Source organism: Tachypleus tridentatus, chromosome 2 (genome assembly GCF_004210375.1).
Source record: "Tachypleus tridentatus isolate NWPU-2018 chromosome 2, ASM421037v1, whole genome shotgun sequence".
NCBI classification, from domain to species: domain Eukaryota; kingdom Metazoa; phylum Arthropoda; class Merostomata; order Xiphosura; family Limulidae; genus Tachypleus; species Tachypleus tridentatus.
Window position 1 is genome coordinate 92,977,317 of NC_134826.1, and position 20,967 is coordinate 92,998,283.

Sequence of the window (20,967 nt, forward strand, 5' to 3'; positions counted from 1 at the left end):
TGGCAAAACTGGTAGCTACATTTATGGTATTGATAAGAATTGTGCATCAAATATTAATTCATTAGTTAGCTATGCCACCATCCTGTCCTGAGTTAAACAAAAAATGGCATGATTAACTATTGAATGAATATTTGCTGTAAATAGCTAATTCTTCAGTCACTTCAAAATTAATATTGACTCTGCAAATAAACAACGGTGACTGTGAAGTGTTGGATACATCTGTTGACTCATCAAGCACAATGGAAAAGCACTCAAACTCTTTGGCATTGTTTTTCATCTGAGACACAATATTGCTTCTAATGTCCTTGGCTGTACAAGCAACAGTATTTGCCGAAAGGCTAATAGTCTTAAATAAGTCTATTTTTTGTGGGCACATTTCTTCAGCTGCTTCAGTCATATGTAATTTAATTAACTCACAATCAGTTAATGGTTTTCCTTGCTTGGCTAACAAATGTGCAACTCAGAAACTTGGTCTTGTTGCAGCTTCCACCTCGGCTTCCTTCCTCTTAAATGCACACAAACTGTTGTGATGATCATTTCCAGGTTTAAAATTTGTCTGAATGTAGCTTTCCCATGAATTTAGAATAGTTTGAGTGCTTGGTTTGGTAATCTCTATGAATGTTGTATTCTTTTAGCACTGTAATAGTCTCATTGCAAATTAAGCACAATGATTTGTTACGTGATTCAATAATGTAGTCTACACTCCACATTTCTTTAAAAATGCAACATTCAGAGGCATCTTTTCTCCTAGTGTCCTGACATAATAACTAGGAATAGCTATGAACTTGAATATAAAGTAAACAGCAGCATTCACTGAGGTACACCAGGCAGGCATGGGAAGAAGCACACTGCTTCAGGGCAGTGGGATCATAAGTGAGATGATGCAACATGAAGTAATAGGACATTTTTCCAGCAAATAGAAAAGTGTATTATACCTAGATTGGCTTTTGCTCAATTACACTCTATTTTTTATTTTTATATCATAAAGAATGAAAATGATAATGATATCATTTTATTACTTTCATGAACTGTTGGCAGGCTGTATTGCAACTAGATTGGGTTTTGCTCAATTACATTTTATTTTTTGTTTTTACAGTATTAAAAAAATTATTATTTTAAATTGTTGGCAGGCTGGATAAACCCATATGATTCTTCAAAAACATGAGCTAAAAGCTGTTAATCTGTTTTGCTTGGCTTAACTAATATTTATGTATCTGCACATGATTTCATTCTATAATTTAGCTGCTTTAATTTGAAAAACTACCCTCTTTTACCTATAGGTGAAGATGTAGCAAAAACTTTATACCAATAACTTACATGTAGGCATGCACAAAAATTGTAGTCAAAATTGAGCAGTTTTTGTTGAATAACTTTGCATGTGCAATGTATATGTAGACAAAATTTGATATCTAATTGTAACTTCTAAAGATGTGTCTGTGTAACAAATGTGAAAAAAAAATCCATAAAAGTTAAATATGTTTTTCTATCAGATAAAGTTTCTGTATTTTCAGTGCCCCCCCCCCAAAGAAATTCAATAAAATTGGAGATGTTATATCTTGTATATTTCTTAATGAATTGCCTTAAAGTTTCATATATGAAGTAACTCTTGTGAAGCACATCGACTGAAAATGTGTGATAGTTTGAATTATCACAGTCTGAGCTACAGAAAATTGCTAACTATCACTCCTGTTAATAATACACAGAATATTATGTAGGTTTTTTTGGCTCCACAACACAATAATGTATGTCTTGATATGCATAATTCCAGAAAGCCATAAATTTAGGTGTGGCTCAAGAAACATGATTGCTAATCAGTTGTATTGTTTTAAAATGAGAAAATTAGTTATTTTGGGTTTTTCTAGTAGAAATTAAACATTGAAAAACCAGAGTTACAAAGTTGTACAGTCGTCGTAACAGGCCGTGTGTTCCACCTGTAACTAAGGGAATATATATATTTATTTATTAACAGTAAATGCTAATACTTTTGACATTTGTCTAAAATAATAAAATGACACATTGTAAGTGCTAAGATTTGAAACGTTCGGAGAAAACGTGTCAATCTAAGAGGTCGTGAATTTGAAATAATTTGATCAACATGATGTGGGTTTTCTTTATCACAATGTATTTTAGTCATCATTTTCTTTTTTTAAGGTCGGCAAGTTGACCATTATATATGCAATAAAGATAGTTAGAAGCATTTTCTAATAAGACCAATTAAAGTAAATACTGTCACTTTATTTGACCTTTGGTTGGAATACTTCCCTTCGATTAAAAATTGTTTTGGTTCAAAAAGTGTCGAGTGATAGCAAAAGTTTTTGAACTTATGGCTGAAATGAATAATTAACTTAGGCAAGGAACTTCAACAATTTGTTTGTCTCTCACAATGATCTTTTAACATTATGTATTGATCATGTATTAATCACGAGGTCAATTCTCATTTTTGTTTCATTCAATCAAGTATAAAAGAGGAAAGAGGGTTTTTTTTTTGAATGACAGATTTATTTTTAACTTCATTTCTAATTTATTGAAGCTTCAAAGTTCATTCTCTGTATTTGTTTCAATTTTAAAGGTTAAACTGTCATCAATATTACATGATGATGTTGTCAAATTTATTGTGCATATTTGAAATTGGGCTAAATTGTGAGCTATAATAATTGGGAATTGGTGATTTTCAATTGTGAAATGATTGATAAAACTGTAATTTGTTGTTTTAGTTTTGGCTAATGCAGTCTGCAAAGTTGAATTCAAGTGTTTGCCGTAATACAAACAAACAACATAAATGCAGTAAGGTAAATCCTCCAGAGAATGTATATGTTTGCAATTTTTACTTCCCTGTTTTTGAAAAGTGTTAGCAAAATATAAATGTTATATACATTTAATAGACTTGGTGTCATGTATAAGAAGTTAAAAAAACGTTCTGATTAGAAAAAGTAGTTATCCTTGTAAAAGTTCAAATAATCACTAATTTCCAATTTTATCAATAAAAGTTTATATATCAATTCCATTATACTGATACAAAAAGTTTGAGCATTGGACAAAATACATTTATTTTGAATACATTGGCATTTATAATGATGACAGTTGTGATTGTACGTGACTCACAAGTGTTCATAAATTTGGAAAGGTCTGTTAAGTCCTGCAATAAGATGTATATTACCTGAGTCTAATGATTATTATTATTACTGTTATTCTGTGTTTCAGCTGCTCTTTCTTTGTCGAGGAAGCCCTTAGAAGGACTGTTTCTTATCAGAGGCTGAGATTTGAATCTGGAGCTTTTTGATAGAAAGAAATGAATGCTACACATTTATCTAGGGTTTCCTCAATTAAGACTTGCACTAATTATTTATATGTTTTCCAGGGGGTTCTAGTTTTATTGACTTTTATTTAGTATGATTGTGTTTTCATTTAGGTGAATATAAAGGCTTCTTGTACATCTTTTTTTCAAATATAGTTCATATTCAATTTTAACTTATGGTCTTCTCTCACATAAAGGCTATTGCACATAGGTCAGTATTATGGCATTGATGTTTCTTATGTTGTTGTTTTTTGATTTTGATTAAAGATCAAACCATCTCAACTGTGAAAAAGTGAGTATCTCAGGTTGCATATTCTATAAAATAAAGAATGAAAATCTACTAAAGTATTTTTATCTCTAGGAAGAAGGAAGAAAAGCACATTACTGCACATATTCTTGATGATAACTATCCTGAACATTTGAATAAAAATAAGTAAACACCAAAAGTAAACAGGAAGAATACTACAGCAGTAGTGCTGTATTTGTCTTTGCCAAATATCTCTGAAAATGTACAGATTTTATGCAAGCAGTATAGTCAGAGTGTACTTAAAGATGCAATGCAATACTATCATATCATGCTACACCACATTAAGATCCAGTGGAGATAAAAAAAAAAAAAAAGACCTTTATGAATTCCTGTAAATTGGACTTTATGTAAAATACAAAACTTAGAATTCAAGAGCAATACCCTGGAATGACAATCTGCCTGCAATAACCCATTATTAACATAGAAGGTCCAAAGAATAAATTGGAACAATAATTAAAAAATAGGATATGATCTACACATTAGAAAATGAAAGATTAAAGAAACTTTCTACATCCACCAAATATAAAACACTTATCAATGAAGTATAGAAATAATCAAAATCTCAATTCCAATCTTGAAATCCTTTATGTAGCTTACTCAAGTTTTAATGGGGCAGATCATAGAAAGGTGAATAACACACCATCCTTCTTTACTTGTAATTAAATTGTGGTTCCTGTCACCATGTACAATTGGTCGGTCCCATGAGAGTTCCACACTAGTCACTGAGCAAGTCAGACATGCTGATATCTCTGCTAACATGCTTTTTAAGACGAAATGTTCATCCACGCCTGTCAGGCCGTTAGTATCGCCGGTAATCATTGGTGGTCTACCATCGTACTTCATGCCACTTCAAGTCACCATGTTGATTGCCCAAGCCAAGCCAGGGGCAATCATTGAATCGTCCAGGACCCGAATCTTACGCCAGGATGGAATTCTCATCCAACCCGCCACTACCACAGACCAAATTTATCTCTGCCAGCCATGGAAGACCAAAAGTCCAGTCAGTCTTTATTCAGTATTCCTCATGGGCGTCGACCCATCAATTCAACCAGAAGAAATCAAACTTGCCATAGAACCTCAAATTCTGGCCAATGTATATGCTGTTCATCGAATTTTTTCTAAGAACATTAATCTTCCTACGTACTTCATGAAGATATTGACAACTTCGAAGTACAGTGCTGATTGTATTTTACGTGATGGATGTTATTATCACATATGTTACTTTAGAGCTGAACGCCCACATCGACGACCTTTCAACAATTAGGTCAAACAAAGCACCCAGACATCATAAACAACCAACAGACAACTTCCAATGAGAAAGTACAAAAATACCGCTGAGTTCAGATCCAACTAGAAGAAACACGAACACAGATACAGATAGCTCGACCCAGAAGACGTCAACTCCCTCTGTTAGCAACAAGCCAAGATTCAGCAGTCCAAGAAAGAAAAGTGACAGATCATGCCAGACTTCAGTCCCAGTTCCACAGAATTCGACAACCAGCCAGACTCAAACCATTAGCAAGATAACTATCGACCCGTCAGTTCAAACATAAAAACAAATTACCTCCACACAGAAAACTTGAACCAAAATTACAAGAAGAAACAAAGCATCACAAACCAGCAAAGAACAACTCACCAAAGAACAGCCAGTTGTTCCACCACCTAGACCACGTTTTTCACTTGCACCAATGGGCTTTAAGTGTGAAAACAAGTTCATGACAAAGTTACTACCTGATCTACAAGACTGCAGCTAGCAGTTTCCATGTATACCACTGTCAAAGTCCACCAGCTTTTCTTTTGTTTTTCTTTTTATTCGTGTGTTTCTTCCCAGCTACTTCTGGGCACGGTCTGGGTAGATTTTTCAGCACTCAGGCCGTGAAAGTAGGTTTTCTCAGGGTACTCCCATTTCCCCCCAACAGCAAAATCTCTGACATTGGATCTGTAGGTCCCAGCCACATTCTTACATGATCCTGAAAAGAGCTGTTGATTCTTTTATTCAGTTATAGTTTATCAAGTCATAATCAATTTTAAATCAATTTGCCAGCTGCCATTGTACTCTGTCCTAGGTCTGGCTCACTTCACTTTCGCCGCCCTCATCCAGTTCTCCCGTCTTTCTTATCACTCTCAATTACCCCACTCCACCCTAAAAATGTAAAAATTAAAATGAAGGAAAAAGCAATGGAAATTTTAACAATTTTTCACATGAGGGGATGAAGAGGAACCACTCTAAACTAAACCCCTGCCACGTTAGTTTGTGTTTGCATGTACAGTCCTTTTCAGAATTTCTCTGAAGATGGCAGCAAATTAACAGTTCAAATATAGGGTATAAAGTGTAGCAAATAATTAAAAATTAGGCTTAGGTATCAATTGAAACTGCTAACTTTGGCAACAATTTATAATTTTTAATAAAGAGAAAATATTTTGAATATGCTATAATTGTAGCTTTTATTTAAATGCAAACTTTTTATTTGTAAATTATTAAGCTGTGTTTTAAGTCATTTTTTATGAAACATTGGACTGGTGAGAAATACAGCAAACATTTAAAGTTTCTGTGACTTGCAGTGTGTCAGACTATGGTAGATGAAATCGTAAAAGCTGTAGAATTGGAAGATCCCAGAAAAACAATTCAAGTTGGAAGTTTTAGAATTCAACCAGATGGCTCACAGAAACAAGCTCAGGTATGATCCTAGTTTTGTAAACAAAAAATATGACTTCTGTCTCATTTAGCACCTATGTATATATGAAACATGTTTAGTTAGTGTTAAAACTGCCTTAGATACAATCAAATTATGGTTTCAATAAAAATGATGAATGTTTTTATTAGGGTCTTTCAGCATGACATTACCACAGATTTCTCCAAAACCAACTCTTCCATTTTATAATTTGATTGAAGGAAATTTTAAAATTGGTGTTAGTGTATCTTAATAAGTTTTAAGATGTGATAAATATATTTGGTAAAGTTAACATGAAACTTTTGTAAAGTACAATGACTAAAAATTTGGAATAGGTGAGTTAGACAAAGAATAAGTTCAGCACTTTTGGCAGTTATTTTATTGTACATTTATGATGCATTTATTAATGTGCAAAACATTAATTTTGTTTTAATAATCCATGATGATAAGAAAACCCACTTGTAGAGAAAAATATATATGTAAAAACTGCTGGTATGAGTAGAGAAAATTTTATGTAGAGGAGCGAACAACGTTTTGACCTTCTTCAGTCATCGTCAGGTTAAAAAAGAAAGAGGTAACTGACTGATAGCTGACCATATGTTTGAAGGCAATTGTATAATTGGGTGTAGAAATGTAGAGGGCGTGCTCAGATGTTTGATTATATATTAATGTAGGTATAAAGGTGTTCCTTTGTGTTGGTTTATTTTGGACTTGAGTTGTATAAGTATGTGTGTATGAGTTTTCTTATAGCAAAGCCACATCGGTCTATCTGCTGAGTCCACCAAGGGGAATCGAACCCCTGATTTTAGCAATATAAATCTGTAGACCTACTGCTGTACTAGCGGGGGCTGCTGTATAAGTAAGACTTCTTTAATTTTGCATATTTTTATGTTTGTTTCTTTATTAAAACTTCTTGAGAAGGTTGTTCTTTTTTGATGTTAAAAGTTGAAGAAAAAAAATCCACCATTTCCAAAACATGCTTGTTTATTTTCATATTTATAGCTATTACTCAACTGCCAGGGTTTCTTACATTGCCCATTTAGTCATGTTTGCTTGTTTTAGTTTTTTATACCCCACTCAGTTGCTCTTGGCAATACTTATCTTGTGATACTTTCCATCTATGTCAGTGTTCCCTTTATTCTGGCACTCTGTATAACCATTTCAATCAGATAATGTTATCACTTGATAAAGTATTATGATCGTTTGAAGATATTTTGAATGTTTTATTAGTTTTTCATAATAATAATAATACAATTTTTATTTTGATTGGGAAGCCTCATTTACACAGTATGAATTTCTAAATTATTATTTCTGGTTTGGAGGCACATCAGGTCTCTCTTATCCCACCTCTGATATCTAGCATTATGCAAAAATTGCAGGGTAAGTCACTCTCAGTTGAAACCGTTAGTGGCCTTATTTGTAGTGAGATGGAGACATATATTTGGATCTATGGTGTTCCTCCAATAAGGCTTTAAGGCTGCAATTGAGAATGATTCTTGACATTCTGGAGATACTTTAGATTCGTTTTTCTTTTGTGTCTACTTTTAGTCTATTGGCTTTTCACTCCATATGTTGGACAATGGTGAATTTGTGGTCTTGAAGCACTGGGGTCTGGTTCTTTACAGTATATGTGGAAAATGGACCTGAGTTAATGTGCTCTAACAAAAATTTACCTGATAATATGTTGTTCCCATTAACAGTAATTAATAGTCTTTAAATTACCTATAAAAATGAAAAGGGACAGGCTTTTTTCAGTTTCTTTTCTTCATCAAGATTGTAATGTTTTGTGCTTTTCTTTGTTTCCTGTTGATCCTTTACCTTAAGTTATAGCTGAAAGTTCTGAGTGAAAATTTTTAGTTTTCTCTACATCTGTGGATATTGTGGTACATGCTGGGAAGTTTACTTCTCAGTTATGTGAAGGAACAGTACTGCCTTATCTGACATGGCTGTTGGAATTTTGTGGCAGTCTACCACTACCAGTTGGAAGTATTCTCCAACTTCAAAAAGAAATACATCACGTCCTCAAATTTTGGGTTTCTAAGGCAAAGTTTGTAGTTAATCTGAATAGATCAATGTCCCCTGATGAGACAGTGTGAGTGTACAGACTTACAACTCTATAAAATCAGGCATTGTGTTTTCTCTACATTTCACCTTTTTGGAAGACTCAGGATCACCAACTTTATTAATGATGAGCAGTTGTCAACTTCTAAATTCATTTCTGTTGCATTGGAGTCTCAAATTTCATTGACTCTTATAAGGAGTCATAGCTCCAACACTCTTAGTGAATCTCAACTCTGACATCAGCTCCTCAATACATTGTTATACAGAATATATTTTTTCTGTATCCAAGAGTTCTGCTGCTTGACTGGACTACTGCTAGTGATGTCAGTGATTATTGTATGCTTTCAGGGTATGTATGGACTTAGTGGTGAGAATTTCTGGATATTGGTAACTTAATCACAGACCGAGTAGCACTACCAGTTCTTGAGTCAGAATTATTTATTTAGTTCACATCTTCACAACTATTATTGATCAACCTGTAGGGTTTCTGTCTCCTGCAAATCATTGAGATTTGAAACTATATTCTAGAGCTACCAGAGTTTGATTGGTCTGGGGATAGTGAGATAGTCATGTTAGCTCTTCTAAGGTTTTATTTCTGTTGATTGTTAAGCTCATGAAACAGGAAATTGGTGTCCAATCATTGATCTTTCTCATCTATTTCAATGCCTAGATTCTCCAGTTTTCACAAGTTACTCATTTCTCTATCTAAGTTGACATTTTTTACTAGCATTGTGGATGTCTGAGATCATTGTAGTTGGCTCCTATTTGCACATTCTATAGCGGTATCTTTTCACCGCTATCAGCATTTTTTGTGCACAATGGTCAGGTACTGCAATTTGGGGCTTTTACTGTCAAACTCGCATCAGCTTTGCACAGGTTTTGCCAAATTGTATGAGTTTATTATTTTCCCTTTTTATGGTCTTTATGCAATCAGAGGATCATAAACATCAATTCACTGGATTGTCCAATTATCTCTGTTAGGATCATTCTTTGATCTCAAAGAGTTAAGTCAGGATACTAATAATATATGGGTTTCTCTGCCATCTCTTCATGAATGCATTACTTTAAGGATGGGGTGCATATATCAACAGTCAGGAATTCCAGGGTCTGTGTACATATGAAAAAGCTTTCCTATACAATGTTTCTCTTCAAAAGGTAATGCTTCATGGTTTGTGCTTATTGAAGGAAAAATTGCCAAGCTTCACTCTGACAATTCCATGTTTTTCAATCTTGGATCTCCTCTCTCATGACCATTCCCATTATATCACCCTACTAGCTTACCATGGTTTATGGATAATGACTGCTGTAACAGATCATCTCAATTCAGATAGATTTTTCCAACAGAAAACATGCTGCATTGCAAGGTTCTGTTGGGTTGCCTCTCATTTTGCAACTCTGATTAGTGGTTGGCTTCTTATTGGATCACACAACTGGAAATATGGTTGTCAGTACCTCATCTTTGGGCTTTGACAATGGATGCATTGAATCAGGATAGGACGGGATTACAACTTTAGGTCATCCATCCAATTTATATGTTACCTAGGGTACTAAATATGGTTTGTTCTGATATATTGTTGAGTCCTGTTGATAGCAACAGATTAGCAGCTGTATCTTGGTTTTTACTTCTGTAGTATCTTCTGGAGTTCCAACCACTTCTGCTTTGTCTTGGGCCATCTCTGTACAAGCAGTCATGATCTCACATGGTATATCTAGCCATCTAGAAGATCATGGTTCAGGCATAGAGCCATGCAGTCTTTAATACGGTATTGGGGTTTAGTTTCTAAGGTTGCCATCTATTCATTTCATTTTTTGCTTAGTTCCAAAATGAACATTTATCATTGAAAGTGACATGCACATTGGCAATGGTACATTGAAAGAAGGTTAAACCCACATCAGTTAGAAGTGCCAATCATGCTTATTTTTTGATGGCTCTTTGGCAGAAGTTTTGCATCTTCCACAGTCACCCCATATAAAGTGGCCTTATGGACTACTGTTTAATTCTCATGACTAAATATTCTTTGGGTCTTTGGTCCCTAATGGTTGTTCTGTTGATATAACTGGTGTATTAAGGTTGCATTACATTCTCTTTCTGCACATCTGTTTGTGACTTGATTCTTATATGCTGTGTATTCTTCTTAACTGAAGGTTTACTTTATGTGGTTGCCGACCTACAGATGTCACTGGTCAGAGTTATTTGTTGTTTGTCTATGGACTGCTTTCTTATTCTCTTTATGTTCTCAGACCAGTTTTGTTACCCAAGACACTGTCAGACAAGGAAGTGGATAAATCTGTTATACCAGTTCATCTGATCACTATTTCTTTTTTCTATGTCCAATCATATTTCCATGTTAGTCATGTTCAGTGAATGTCTTGAAGATTTTGCTGCCTGCATTAAGAACTTTAGAAAGACTAGACAATGCTATTTATTCTGGGCTCTCTTTGAAGGCAGGGAATTTTCTATGGGTCACATCTAATCAGATTTGTCAGTTTTCAATGTTCTTAGTTGCCCAGTTGAACAGCCTGCCGAAGGTTATTTTGCAGTCTGGTGTATGGACCTCCAGCAATACCCTTTTCATGTTATTTACATGATATGGCAGTTTTTTCACATAAGCATTTTTGGCTACCCTATGTAACTATCATAACCATTTTTGCTAGATTATTCAAGAGAGGGTGAGTATTTTTATTTTTACCTTTTATGGTCTTTTACTTTGATTTCACAGGTTCCAACTCTGTAACATGTTTCCAAAACAGGTGTGTTTTTAGCAAACCAATTTTGCACTAGCAACCACTAATGCAATCAACTTTAGACTATTTGCAACAGGTTCTGTAGAAATGAAGTGATACAAAAATTACCAAAAGTCTGACCAGGTGGTGTTACTCTATTATACTGGACCTACACCAATGGACCATCATGAGTAAAGCATAAGGGGATGCTGCCTATCCCTGTCAATCATGAGATTGAAGAAATTGTGGTCAGTTTGCTTTTAAATTTTTAGGGAACTTGGCTCATCAAGTGTGTTATTTCCAAAACACTGTTCCTCAGGGCTCTCTAACATGCATTATACCTACCTCAGATTCCACTAGTGGTACTTGGGAGTTCTTATCACACTCAGTGTTCAGTCACTGGAGTAGTGGACAGAGGTTTTTCTTCCAGAGTATTAGAGTGAATTGTTTCACTCTTTGAGAAAAAAGCAAAGTTGGGGGCTTCCCGACTTGGGTGTGCTTGTAATACTGGTTCATATTTGATGCTTGGCTATTTGGTTGCATTGAGTATGTCCCTTCTTTTTCAATATTGGTTCAGTACATTTTTAACAAAAAAAAGGTCCAATGTTATCTTGTAATTCTGAATGCATAGTAATCTCATTCTGGGTCCTTTGTTGAGCACAGTTGTTCCATGTCTTCCCCATAATTTCAGGAGTAAATAGTATTTACCTTATCCACATGGTTGAGGAGTGAGAATGATTATTTATAATTACAGACCAGATGAGTTGTGTTTCTTCAGGGTGTGTCATGCATACACAATTTCTTCATTTAGAGCCTGGAGTATTGACTTTTGGACTACTTTTGATTTAGGAGAAGGTTTATCCACTTCAGTGTTGCTTACATTCTCCTTGTGATTCCAGTGGCTTAGAACACATCACTCAGTCTGTTACTACAGTTGGGATCAACTCATAAGTATAGGTGTACATAATTTGTGGTCCAGTTGCCTTCGCCTCCAATATGGGATATATGTGGATTATGGCCCTATATTTCCGACCCCATTTGTGGAACCTGAGCTATCTGGTTTAGGTCTGACATAAGGCATTGATAAATCTGGTAAATTCCATGCACAATATAGGAATTAAGTTCAGGAGAAGTGCATACCTGTTTTGGATGTATTGCAGTTCCCACACTAGGGTGCTGATCTTCTAGTGACACACCAATGATTTATACAGATGATTTCTGTATGAATAATGCCCCACCAGAGGTATGTTCTGAAGTTAACATTTTCTTGACTTAAATGTATTTCCATTAATCCTTCTCCCTCCTCCCTCGTAATGGTCAGTGTTAGACTGTAATGGAGTCAGTTTTGAAAAAGTGAGGTATAAAAGACTGAAGCAAGCAAGATAAAAATCAAACCAATTCTCAGCTGGGCAAAGGAGAAAAACTCTTTCAGTTGAGTGATAGCTATAAGTGTGAGAGGAGGTATTATTGGAAATACATTTTCAGTTTAAGAAAATGTTAATATGCTCTATTGGAAATGATTTTGAGAATGCACAGGTGATACACATACAGAAATAACAATTAAATAGTAATTGTAATTGAATGGTTGATTATGATATGATTGTGTGCAGATTAGCTATTTCCTCTTGAAGCAATACTGTTCTGCTTTAAATTTGCATTATACCAGCTTTATGAAACTCCCACTTCAAATTTATATGAAAATCACATGAATTTGCACCAGTGTGTTGTGATGTATCATGCAGGAAACCGACCTTTATTTGGAGTGCAACACAATTCCTTGCATAAATGATCTATCTGTATTTATCTGGGAGAATCTTCATTCATTTCTTTGGCAATGTTGTTCTAAGATGTGTTTATATTTGTAGAGACTTGAAGTAAATACTTCAGTGTGTGTTTACCTTGTATTTTCAATAAGAATTCACAGGTTAACTTGAATTATTTTTTGTGCTGATGTGAGTTACCAACAACTTAGGAAATTATTTGCCTGTTGCAAAAGATACTGCTCAGGTTAACAAATACAGTAAGAAGGAGAGAAATGCAACATTATTTAACATGTGGTGGGGTCCATGTTTTTGCATGGATCCTATTTTTCATTTTCTGCCACATATTTCTCCTTACAGATTTTGAAGTTGAAGTGAAGGAAGACAAAATGAAACAACTTAGCAGCCAGTACCTTCTACATATTGAATATCTTTCTCATGTCATATATACATATATGCCTTCTTCCTGTTGTTTCCTTTCTTCTCCCCAGTTAGTATCGAACCACGAATTTGGTTCAGGTTTTAGTTTGCTTCTGCTGTTTTATGCCTTGTCTTTCTTGCCTTACCAGGTAACAAACTCATAGAAGTTATTGTTTGCACATTGTTTTTTTCTTCTCTTAACACATGACTTGTTGAAATTAATGTACTGCTCTTTGTGTTCACACATATCATTTAGAACTAGTTTGTTTTTTTTTAACTTGCACTAGTTAGATTGTAATGTATAATCAAAGTTACTTACTACATAATGTCTACTGCTTAGTATGTTATGTTCAGTCATATAGCTCTCTCTCTCTCTCTCACATGTGTACATACATGTTATTCCTTACTATGTAAACACAGACCAGTGTTAATGATTATATACAGTTAGTTGCTCTTTCCTTTTTAACACATAATTGCTGATATTTTGTTATAGGTACTTGCTCCTTGATGTGTCCATGTAGAAGGTAATATTTATATTATCTCATTACCTCTTCACGTACTCTTGGTAGATGATACTTGTTCTTATTGGATTACACTTTGTCATATACACACAACTCTTAATGTTTTATTCGAGATCCATATTCTTTAACGTGTGCATCTCAAAGTTGATGTTTAGTTTATGTTCTCTACTTCTTCACATGGAAGAAAATCGTTTGTTTGTTTTCATTATTCCATGTACACATCCTTTTTAAGATTTGTCTAGTTGTTACTCCTTAACATGAACACACAGTAGAAAATGTGTAACTTTGTTCTTCCTTAACATATACATGTAGAAGGTAGTGTTTAGATGTAGTTAATTGCTCCTTACTTAGAATACTGTGTTATGTCATGGTTACTTGATCCTTTTGGTATACACAACAGTTGATATTTAGAAAGAGTTGCTTATTTTTAACATAGGGACTGTGAAATGTTAATATTTACTTTTTGTTCATTACTTCTAATATAACACAACATTTTTATAGTTTAGTCTTAGTTCTTTGCTCCTTATTTCACTTAGTACACAATGTCTCATCATAGTTCATTACTCTTTAATACATACATACAAATATGTTTAAACCTAGTTTCTCTTTAGCATGTTTACTTAGATATTCATGCTCAGTTTTGTTTCATGACCATTTAATATGTACTTTTAGAGATAATATTTTGATACAGTTCATTCTTCTTTCTCATGCAACAATGTAATGATGATATATAGACTTTCTTCATTGCATCTTGACATGTACACTTAATGAGTAATATTTTAGCCCAGTTTTTTTCTTTTGCATAATGTGTACCTTGAATGGTGATGCTCAGTTCTCATCCATTTCTTAAAAAGCCACATAAAGGTGATAATATTTTGTTACAGTCCATTTTTGATTTGAAAGTACACATCATAAGTAATGTTTCTTCCTTGCTTTTTTACTCCTTTACAGGTTCCCCTAGACTATAGTTATTAGTTCTGGTTAATTGCTACTTCACGTACCATCAGATGATAAGTTTTAAACAGTTGTTTTCTCCATAGAATGTCATCCATGATAAATGTTTTGATACGGCTACTTACTCCAAAATATATACTCCTATTAGACAACATTTAATCTTCTTTTGTTATTTCTTGCATATTTTTATAGCAGATAGTGTTCAGAATTTGTTTGGGGCCTATGTCATTTCTATCAGTTCTGGGGACACTGCACATCATTATATTCTGTCTTCTCAACATGACTGCATTGGCTCCTCACCCAGTGGCTTTTCATTGTTTTTCTCTTTTCTTGTCTTGTCACACCCCTCATTGTTAACTTACTTTGTTCTAATCTTTTCATTTGTGAGGAAACTGTCTTTAGTTTTGTATTTTTAATTCATATGGATGTATCTTTTAAATTGCTACAGATGGTTCAATATGAATAGTCAAATCAGTCTACATGGCACAGTGATTGGCAACATCACTCTATTATCCCTCAATCCTGGCTGTTTGCCTCCAGCCTGGTTTGTACAATCTTTCTCAATACATATGTTCTCTTCATCTCCTCCATAAGGTCCTTATTCTGTTTTGGGACTTCCCTTAAGTCTGTCCCAACCTTGTTTCTGTGGCTCTATATTGTTGTGTTGCAGCCCAGTCTTCCTCTTCCCAACTTTCCATGACTTCTGATCCACTCTCAAACAGAATTTTCCTCAGAATACCAAATCTCTTTATAACTGCATGTGAGATTGCCTACTACACCTCCATTACTCTGTAGCTATATAACTCCTGTACCTTTCTACCTGTTCCATGTGGTGATACATGGGACATACCTTTTACATTGGTCTCATTGGCACCATAATCTTGTGACATATTACTTATTTCATGGGATATTTCTGTCACGATCTTTAAGTTTCTTTTATTTGGGGTTTTAGGGTAGTATTTCCTCCACCTTTTGTATTACCCAATGTCACATTTCCCCTTTTTCTTGCCTCTATTCTACCATCTCTCATTCATTACTTTTTCATTGCCCCCCCTTTTTTTTTTTTTGTCATTAGTGTGTTTCTCCATATTCTTGCTTGGGTCTATGTCAAACCTGTAGCAAATGCTTTTGCTTTCACTGGACATACATTTTTTGAAGTTGATAGCCATCTACATGTATCTATGCCTTTATTTTCTTTCACTTTCTCATTATAGTTTATCCCTTCTTTATTTTGGCTGGTCATTCTTTTCCTCATTTTTCCATGGCAGGGGAAAGTGGAAATTCCTTACTCCCATATCTCTTCCTTCATTTTTGATTATATCAGTTCTGAACAGATGCTGTCTTGTTCTGTCTGGCCTGCTCAGAATAAATTCAACACTTCTCCAATAGGTATGAAGTTTAACATAAATTATTCTTCATATTACTATCATCACTCGGACAAACATAATTATCTCTTTTGATCTTTATTGGTTATAGAACCAAATAGAAAATCAGACCTCTTTTTGTCAACAGTTCTCTCTTACATTTAATACTATATTATCTATAATCAATAGAAAGCTAAAGTGTTCATGTATTAAATGACATATTATATGAATTGTCACTTTCTCTTCCAATACAAGCTTCATTGCCATGGGAAGCACTTCAACTAACATAAATGAATTTGTAATGACTCTTGTGGGAAAGTTAGAAAGCTAGAAAAATTGTAATAGTTGTGGGACTTTGTCTACTTGTGATATGTTATTATTCAATTTTCTTTGTTGCATTATTTGATTAAATAAAAATTACTTAGTGGACTACTATCCTACATTGGTATGAAAAAAGGTAAGTTTACGTTTCTTCAACTGTTTACAGAAAAATCAAGGCAGGCTATCTTAATTGCAGGGTACGGCCATACATTCCAAACCCTTTCCAATGTTTCCAGTGTCAGCAGTTTGTCACTCGAAGATGTCATGTTGTGGTTCCTTCACATGTTCGTTGCAGCGGCAAGGACCATGATACCTACGAATTTGAAACGGACCCTCATTGCATCAATTGCAATGGCTCTCACCTGTTCTACATAGGTTCTTGCCCTAAATAGTTGGAAGAAAAAGAAGTGCAGTTTTGAAAACAATAGATAACATTACCTATCCTAATTCTTGAAATTGCTATCCACCACCTTATCTTGGACATATGCTGCTGCACTTCATTCCACAACTACAGTGGGAGTGCAGACAGATCTCTCTGTGCCTCCAAAAGAATTGTTCTCCAGACAAATGAAAAGTCATTTGAACTCCATGGTTAAAAAAGTTGATTAATCAACTTCAACACCTATTTCTGTCCCTTACATACATTCCAACAAACCCCAAGATTCACATCCTTTGGTTCCAGGTACAGGCATTTCCTTGGATACATCTTCCTCTCCCACCCCAAGATGCAAAACAATCATTTGTTCGTGTCTTCCAAGAGCAAAGACCTACCCAATCAACCCAGGGCAGGATCCATGGAGGTCGATAGACCTCCCTCGAATAAGGACAGTGAGGAAAAAAGATGTGGTAGTAAACAGAAGGGTTCTCCACCCATTTCGCCTACACATGGCCACTCTGATACAATGGAATTGTCAAGGTTTACGTTCTAATCTGGATGACATCAAAACACTGATTGCTTCCTACCAACCTGAATGTCTTTCCTTTCAGGAAACATTTCTGAAACCTGCTGATACAGTCACTTTTTGGCAGTTTTCTTTATACAAAAATGACAGGCTGTGTGATGGACGAGTGCATGGAGGGGTGTCACTGTTGGTTGATAAGCATGCGCCCACCCTGTCTTTTTCACTTGACACACCCTTGGAGGCTGTAGCTGTCTGAGTTTTTTTGGGTCATACCTGTCACCTGGAGAGACATATGATCAATCAGACCATGATGCTCTCATCGAACAGTTGCCATCTCCCTTTTTAATCCTAGAGCACTTTAATGGACATCATCCTGTCTGGGGAAGTGCAGACATTGATAGGAAGGATTGCTCCATAGAGCTTATGCTCTCTGATCACAACCTTTCTCTTTTCTATACTGGTTCTTTTACTTATTTTCTTGCACCTTGAGAAGGCTAATGATACAACATGGAGGTATCGCATTTTATGAGACCACATATATGGGTTACATTGCCATTTGTCCATTTTTATTAAAATTTTTTTAATGCACAGTATATTCCAAGTTTGTGTGGGTTCTCCATATTCCCATTCTTTTCTACAGGAACTTGGAGTCTCTCAGGGCTGTGTTTTAAGTGTCACACTTTTAAGTATAAACATTAATGCCATCACTGAACAACTCCCTCTCACTGTTGCAAACAGGCTCTATGTCAACGACTTTCACATCTTCTGTCATTCCTCGAACATGAAGTAGCAGTTATAGATTGCCCACAGTCATTTACTGAAGTGGACCACAACAAATGGCTTTAACTTCTCTCTCTCTAAAACTGTTTGCATGCACTTTTGCCACCAATGGGGTATTCACCCTGATCCTGAGCTCTGTATCGGTGAAGTTGTGATGCATGTGGTTCCTGAGACAAAGTTCTTGGAGCTTATTTTTGACCGTAAGCTGACCTTTATACCACACATCCAGCAGCTACAGGTCAAATGTACAAGAGCACTGAACATCCTGTGTCCTCTCTTTCACCACTTGTGGAGCAGATCAACATTCTATGCTAAAGATATATCGTGCTGTTATTTGAAAGAAACTTGACTATGGATCACTGGTTTATGGCTCTGCCAGAACCTTGGCCTAAAGATGCTGAACCCCATTCATCATCAAGGACTTCACTGTGTTTACTATATGCCTCGAAACTATGTTCCTTACCAAAGCATCCCACCTGAGGTTGTGTTTTTTTTCCTTGGTGAGCCATACTTCTTTAGAACAGACGATCTGCCATTGCTTCTTTTGTGTTTGATATCCAGGTGCAGTTGGATGAATTGGGTCTGTCCTTGAATAATATTGCTGTATTTTCTGGTCAGCCCATCCCACCATGGCTACTTAGTCCCCCAAATGTTACCCACATTTAAGTCATTTGAGAAAAGTAGACACTCTCAGTTGGAAATACTCTCTTATTTGCTGAACATCTTTCGAACCATACTTCCATTCCTATTTATACAGATGGTTTGAAATCAGGTGACTGTGTGGGCTTTGCCATGGTTTGTTGCGGTTTGTGGTTGTGTGTAGAATCCCCTCTACAGTTTCCGTGTTCACTACTGAACTGTATGGCATTTCTCTTGCCCTGGATCACATAGAAGCTAAGCAGTGCTCAAACTGTACTATTTATACTGACTCTATTAGTTCTCTGCTCGCCCTGGAATTGCTTCATGTTAGTTCACACCATGTCCTTGCCGATATTCAAAACCCATTTCTCTTTAACATCTACATCTATCCAGTTTTTCTGGATACCAGGCCACGTTGATATTTGCTGGAACGAGCTCGCCGACACTGCAGCTAAATCTGTTTGCTCTGGCTCTATCACTGCTGTGCCTGTTCCATACATGGACTATGGTCCTGTACTCAGCACTTGACTTTATGCCAGCTGGCAGTTGACTTGGAGCGAGCAACGTGAAAACAAGCTTTTCCAAATAAAACCTTTTTATGGACTTTGGCTGTCTTGCTACCATAAGGATTGGAAAGAGGAAGTTGTTCTAACTAGACTACACATTGGTCGCAGTTTTTAACTTATTGTTTTCTTATACCTGGGACTGATTCAGCTATGTCTGGGAAATACTCAGGTCACAATAAGTTACATTTTACTGTCTTGGGCTTCGTTATGACTGTCAACGACGGCACAATTTTAAAAATGTTCTGTCCCAAGGTTTATCTGTAACATTAGACAGTGTTATTGGTGATGTGATACTGTCCACCTTGGAAATGTTTTTAGTCTTTTGAAGGTCATTAATCTTTTTAATGCTTTTGTTTTAATTTATACATTAGACCTTTTTTAATGTGATTCCCCTTTAAAAATGAAAGTACATCTAGTTCGATTTGAAATTAAAAAAATGTCTGTAACATCAAATAACTCCAAACCAGAACTGGAAAGGCCAGCTTCAGGTGACAAACAGTGGTTTTTGAACTAAGCTTGTAGTTTTCCTGGTGAGTTATGATAATTACAAATATACTACAGAAAGTCCTTTACAACTTGTATTACTGTAGTTTTTCTCTTACTGCTGTAGACTAGGTGTAAAGATTGGTTTCAATGCTATTTATGTTTTTTTTAACTTTGTTTTGTTTTATTTTAATTTCCTTTTGTGAATTTTACTAATTTTAATTTTAAATTTTTACTGGATGTTTGGCACAGATAGCCTAGTTGCTTTGTGCTGTAAAACACCAAACCAACCAACCAAACAAGTGGAGTTTTTGAGACTTGCCACTTACCTTCTCTAATCCATTGTAGTGATGGGACAAATTTTAACTTAACTGATGAGACAAGAACAAGAGGCCCCTCTATGTTGAGAAGTGTGTTTGGGTGACATCGCATCTAATCCATCGTAGTGATGGAACACGTATTATGACCTAACTGGTGAGACAAGAATAAGGGGTTCCTTCATGTTGAGAAGTGGGCTTCAGCGACACCACAGTATGGTGCAAGTCCCTCACAATATATAACTATGATACATCATAGTCTTCATGTAGACTGATGTTAAAAATCACTATCTTTTCATGTGAATTTATCTTTGTTATATTTCTTGTGCAGGCAAGGGACTCATAGTGACTGATAGTTGGTTGAATAGAGGTTATATAAGTATTCATACTTACAGAATTCCATACAGTGCCTTCCTCTGCAACTCATAGTGACTGATAGTAAAAGAAGTGAGAATGTATGCTTATCACAAGTACCCTTCTCCCAGAGCTGGTTATGACCTGTTGAGTCTGATGGTAGAGAAGGTGAGTACACAAGGTACAGTCTGAACGAGCTCTAAACTCATTACACGTTAGCTGTCTGACAGTTCGAGTGCAAGTACTTGGATGGTCATGTAGTTACCTTGCCTATCCTTGTGGCATATTTCTGACTTTTCGGTCTTTTCTCATTGTATACATTGGCAAAAATTGTACTCTGGATGAAGCAAGATGCAGTCAGCCATGGGTGTGCCTCTATGGAGCCCATGCTATTTGGTGTCACACCCCATAGGTATCTTTGGGTGTTTTCTGAAGATAGCTCACACAGGTAATTTGTTGCTCCAGTCCCTTCACCATTCCAACATCATTTAAAAAGTAGAAAAGAAAACCAATTACATTAAATAATA

The 20,967-nt window shown here is 35.5% G+C and overlaps 1 protein-coding gene across 12 annotated transcripts in view; it reads left to right on the forward strand.

The window, feature by feature from the left end:
- The window catches only part of sel (canopy family protein seele), an 81,069-nt gene that overhangs the window by 20,797 nt on the left and 39,305 nt on the right, over positions 1-20,967 (forward strand). For all 12 annotated transcript variants that reach the window (XM_076489478.1, XM_076489480.1, XM_076489482.1 and 9 more), the window contains exon 3: positions 6,165-6,280. In XM_076489478.1, coding sequence (XP_076345593.1) covers positions 6,165-6,280 — 116 coding nt within the window. The remainder of the gene's footprint in view (positions 1-6,164; positions 6,281-20,967) is intronic.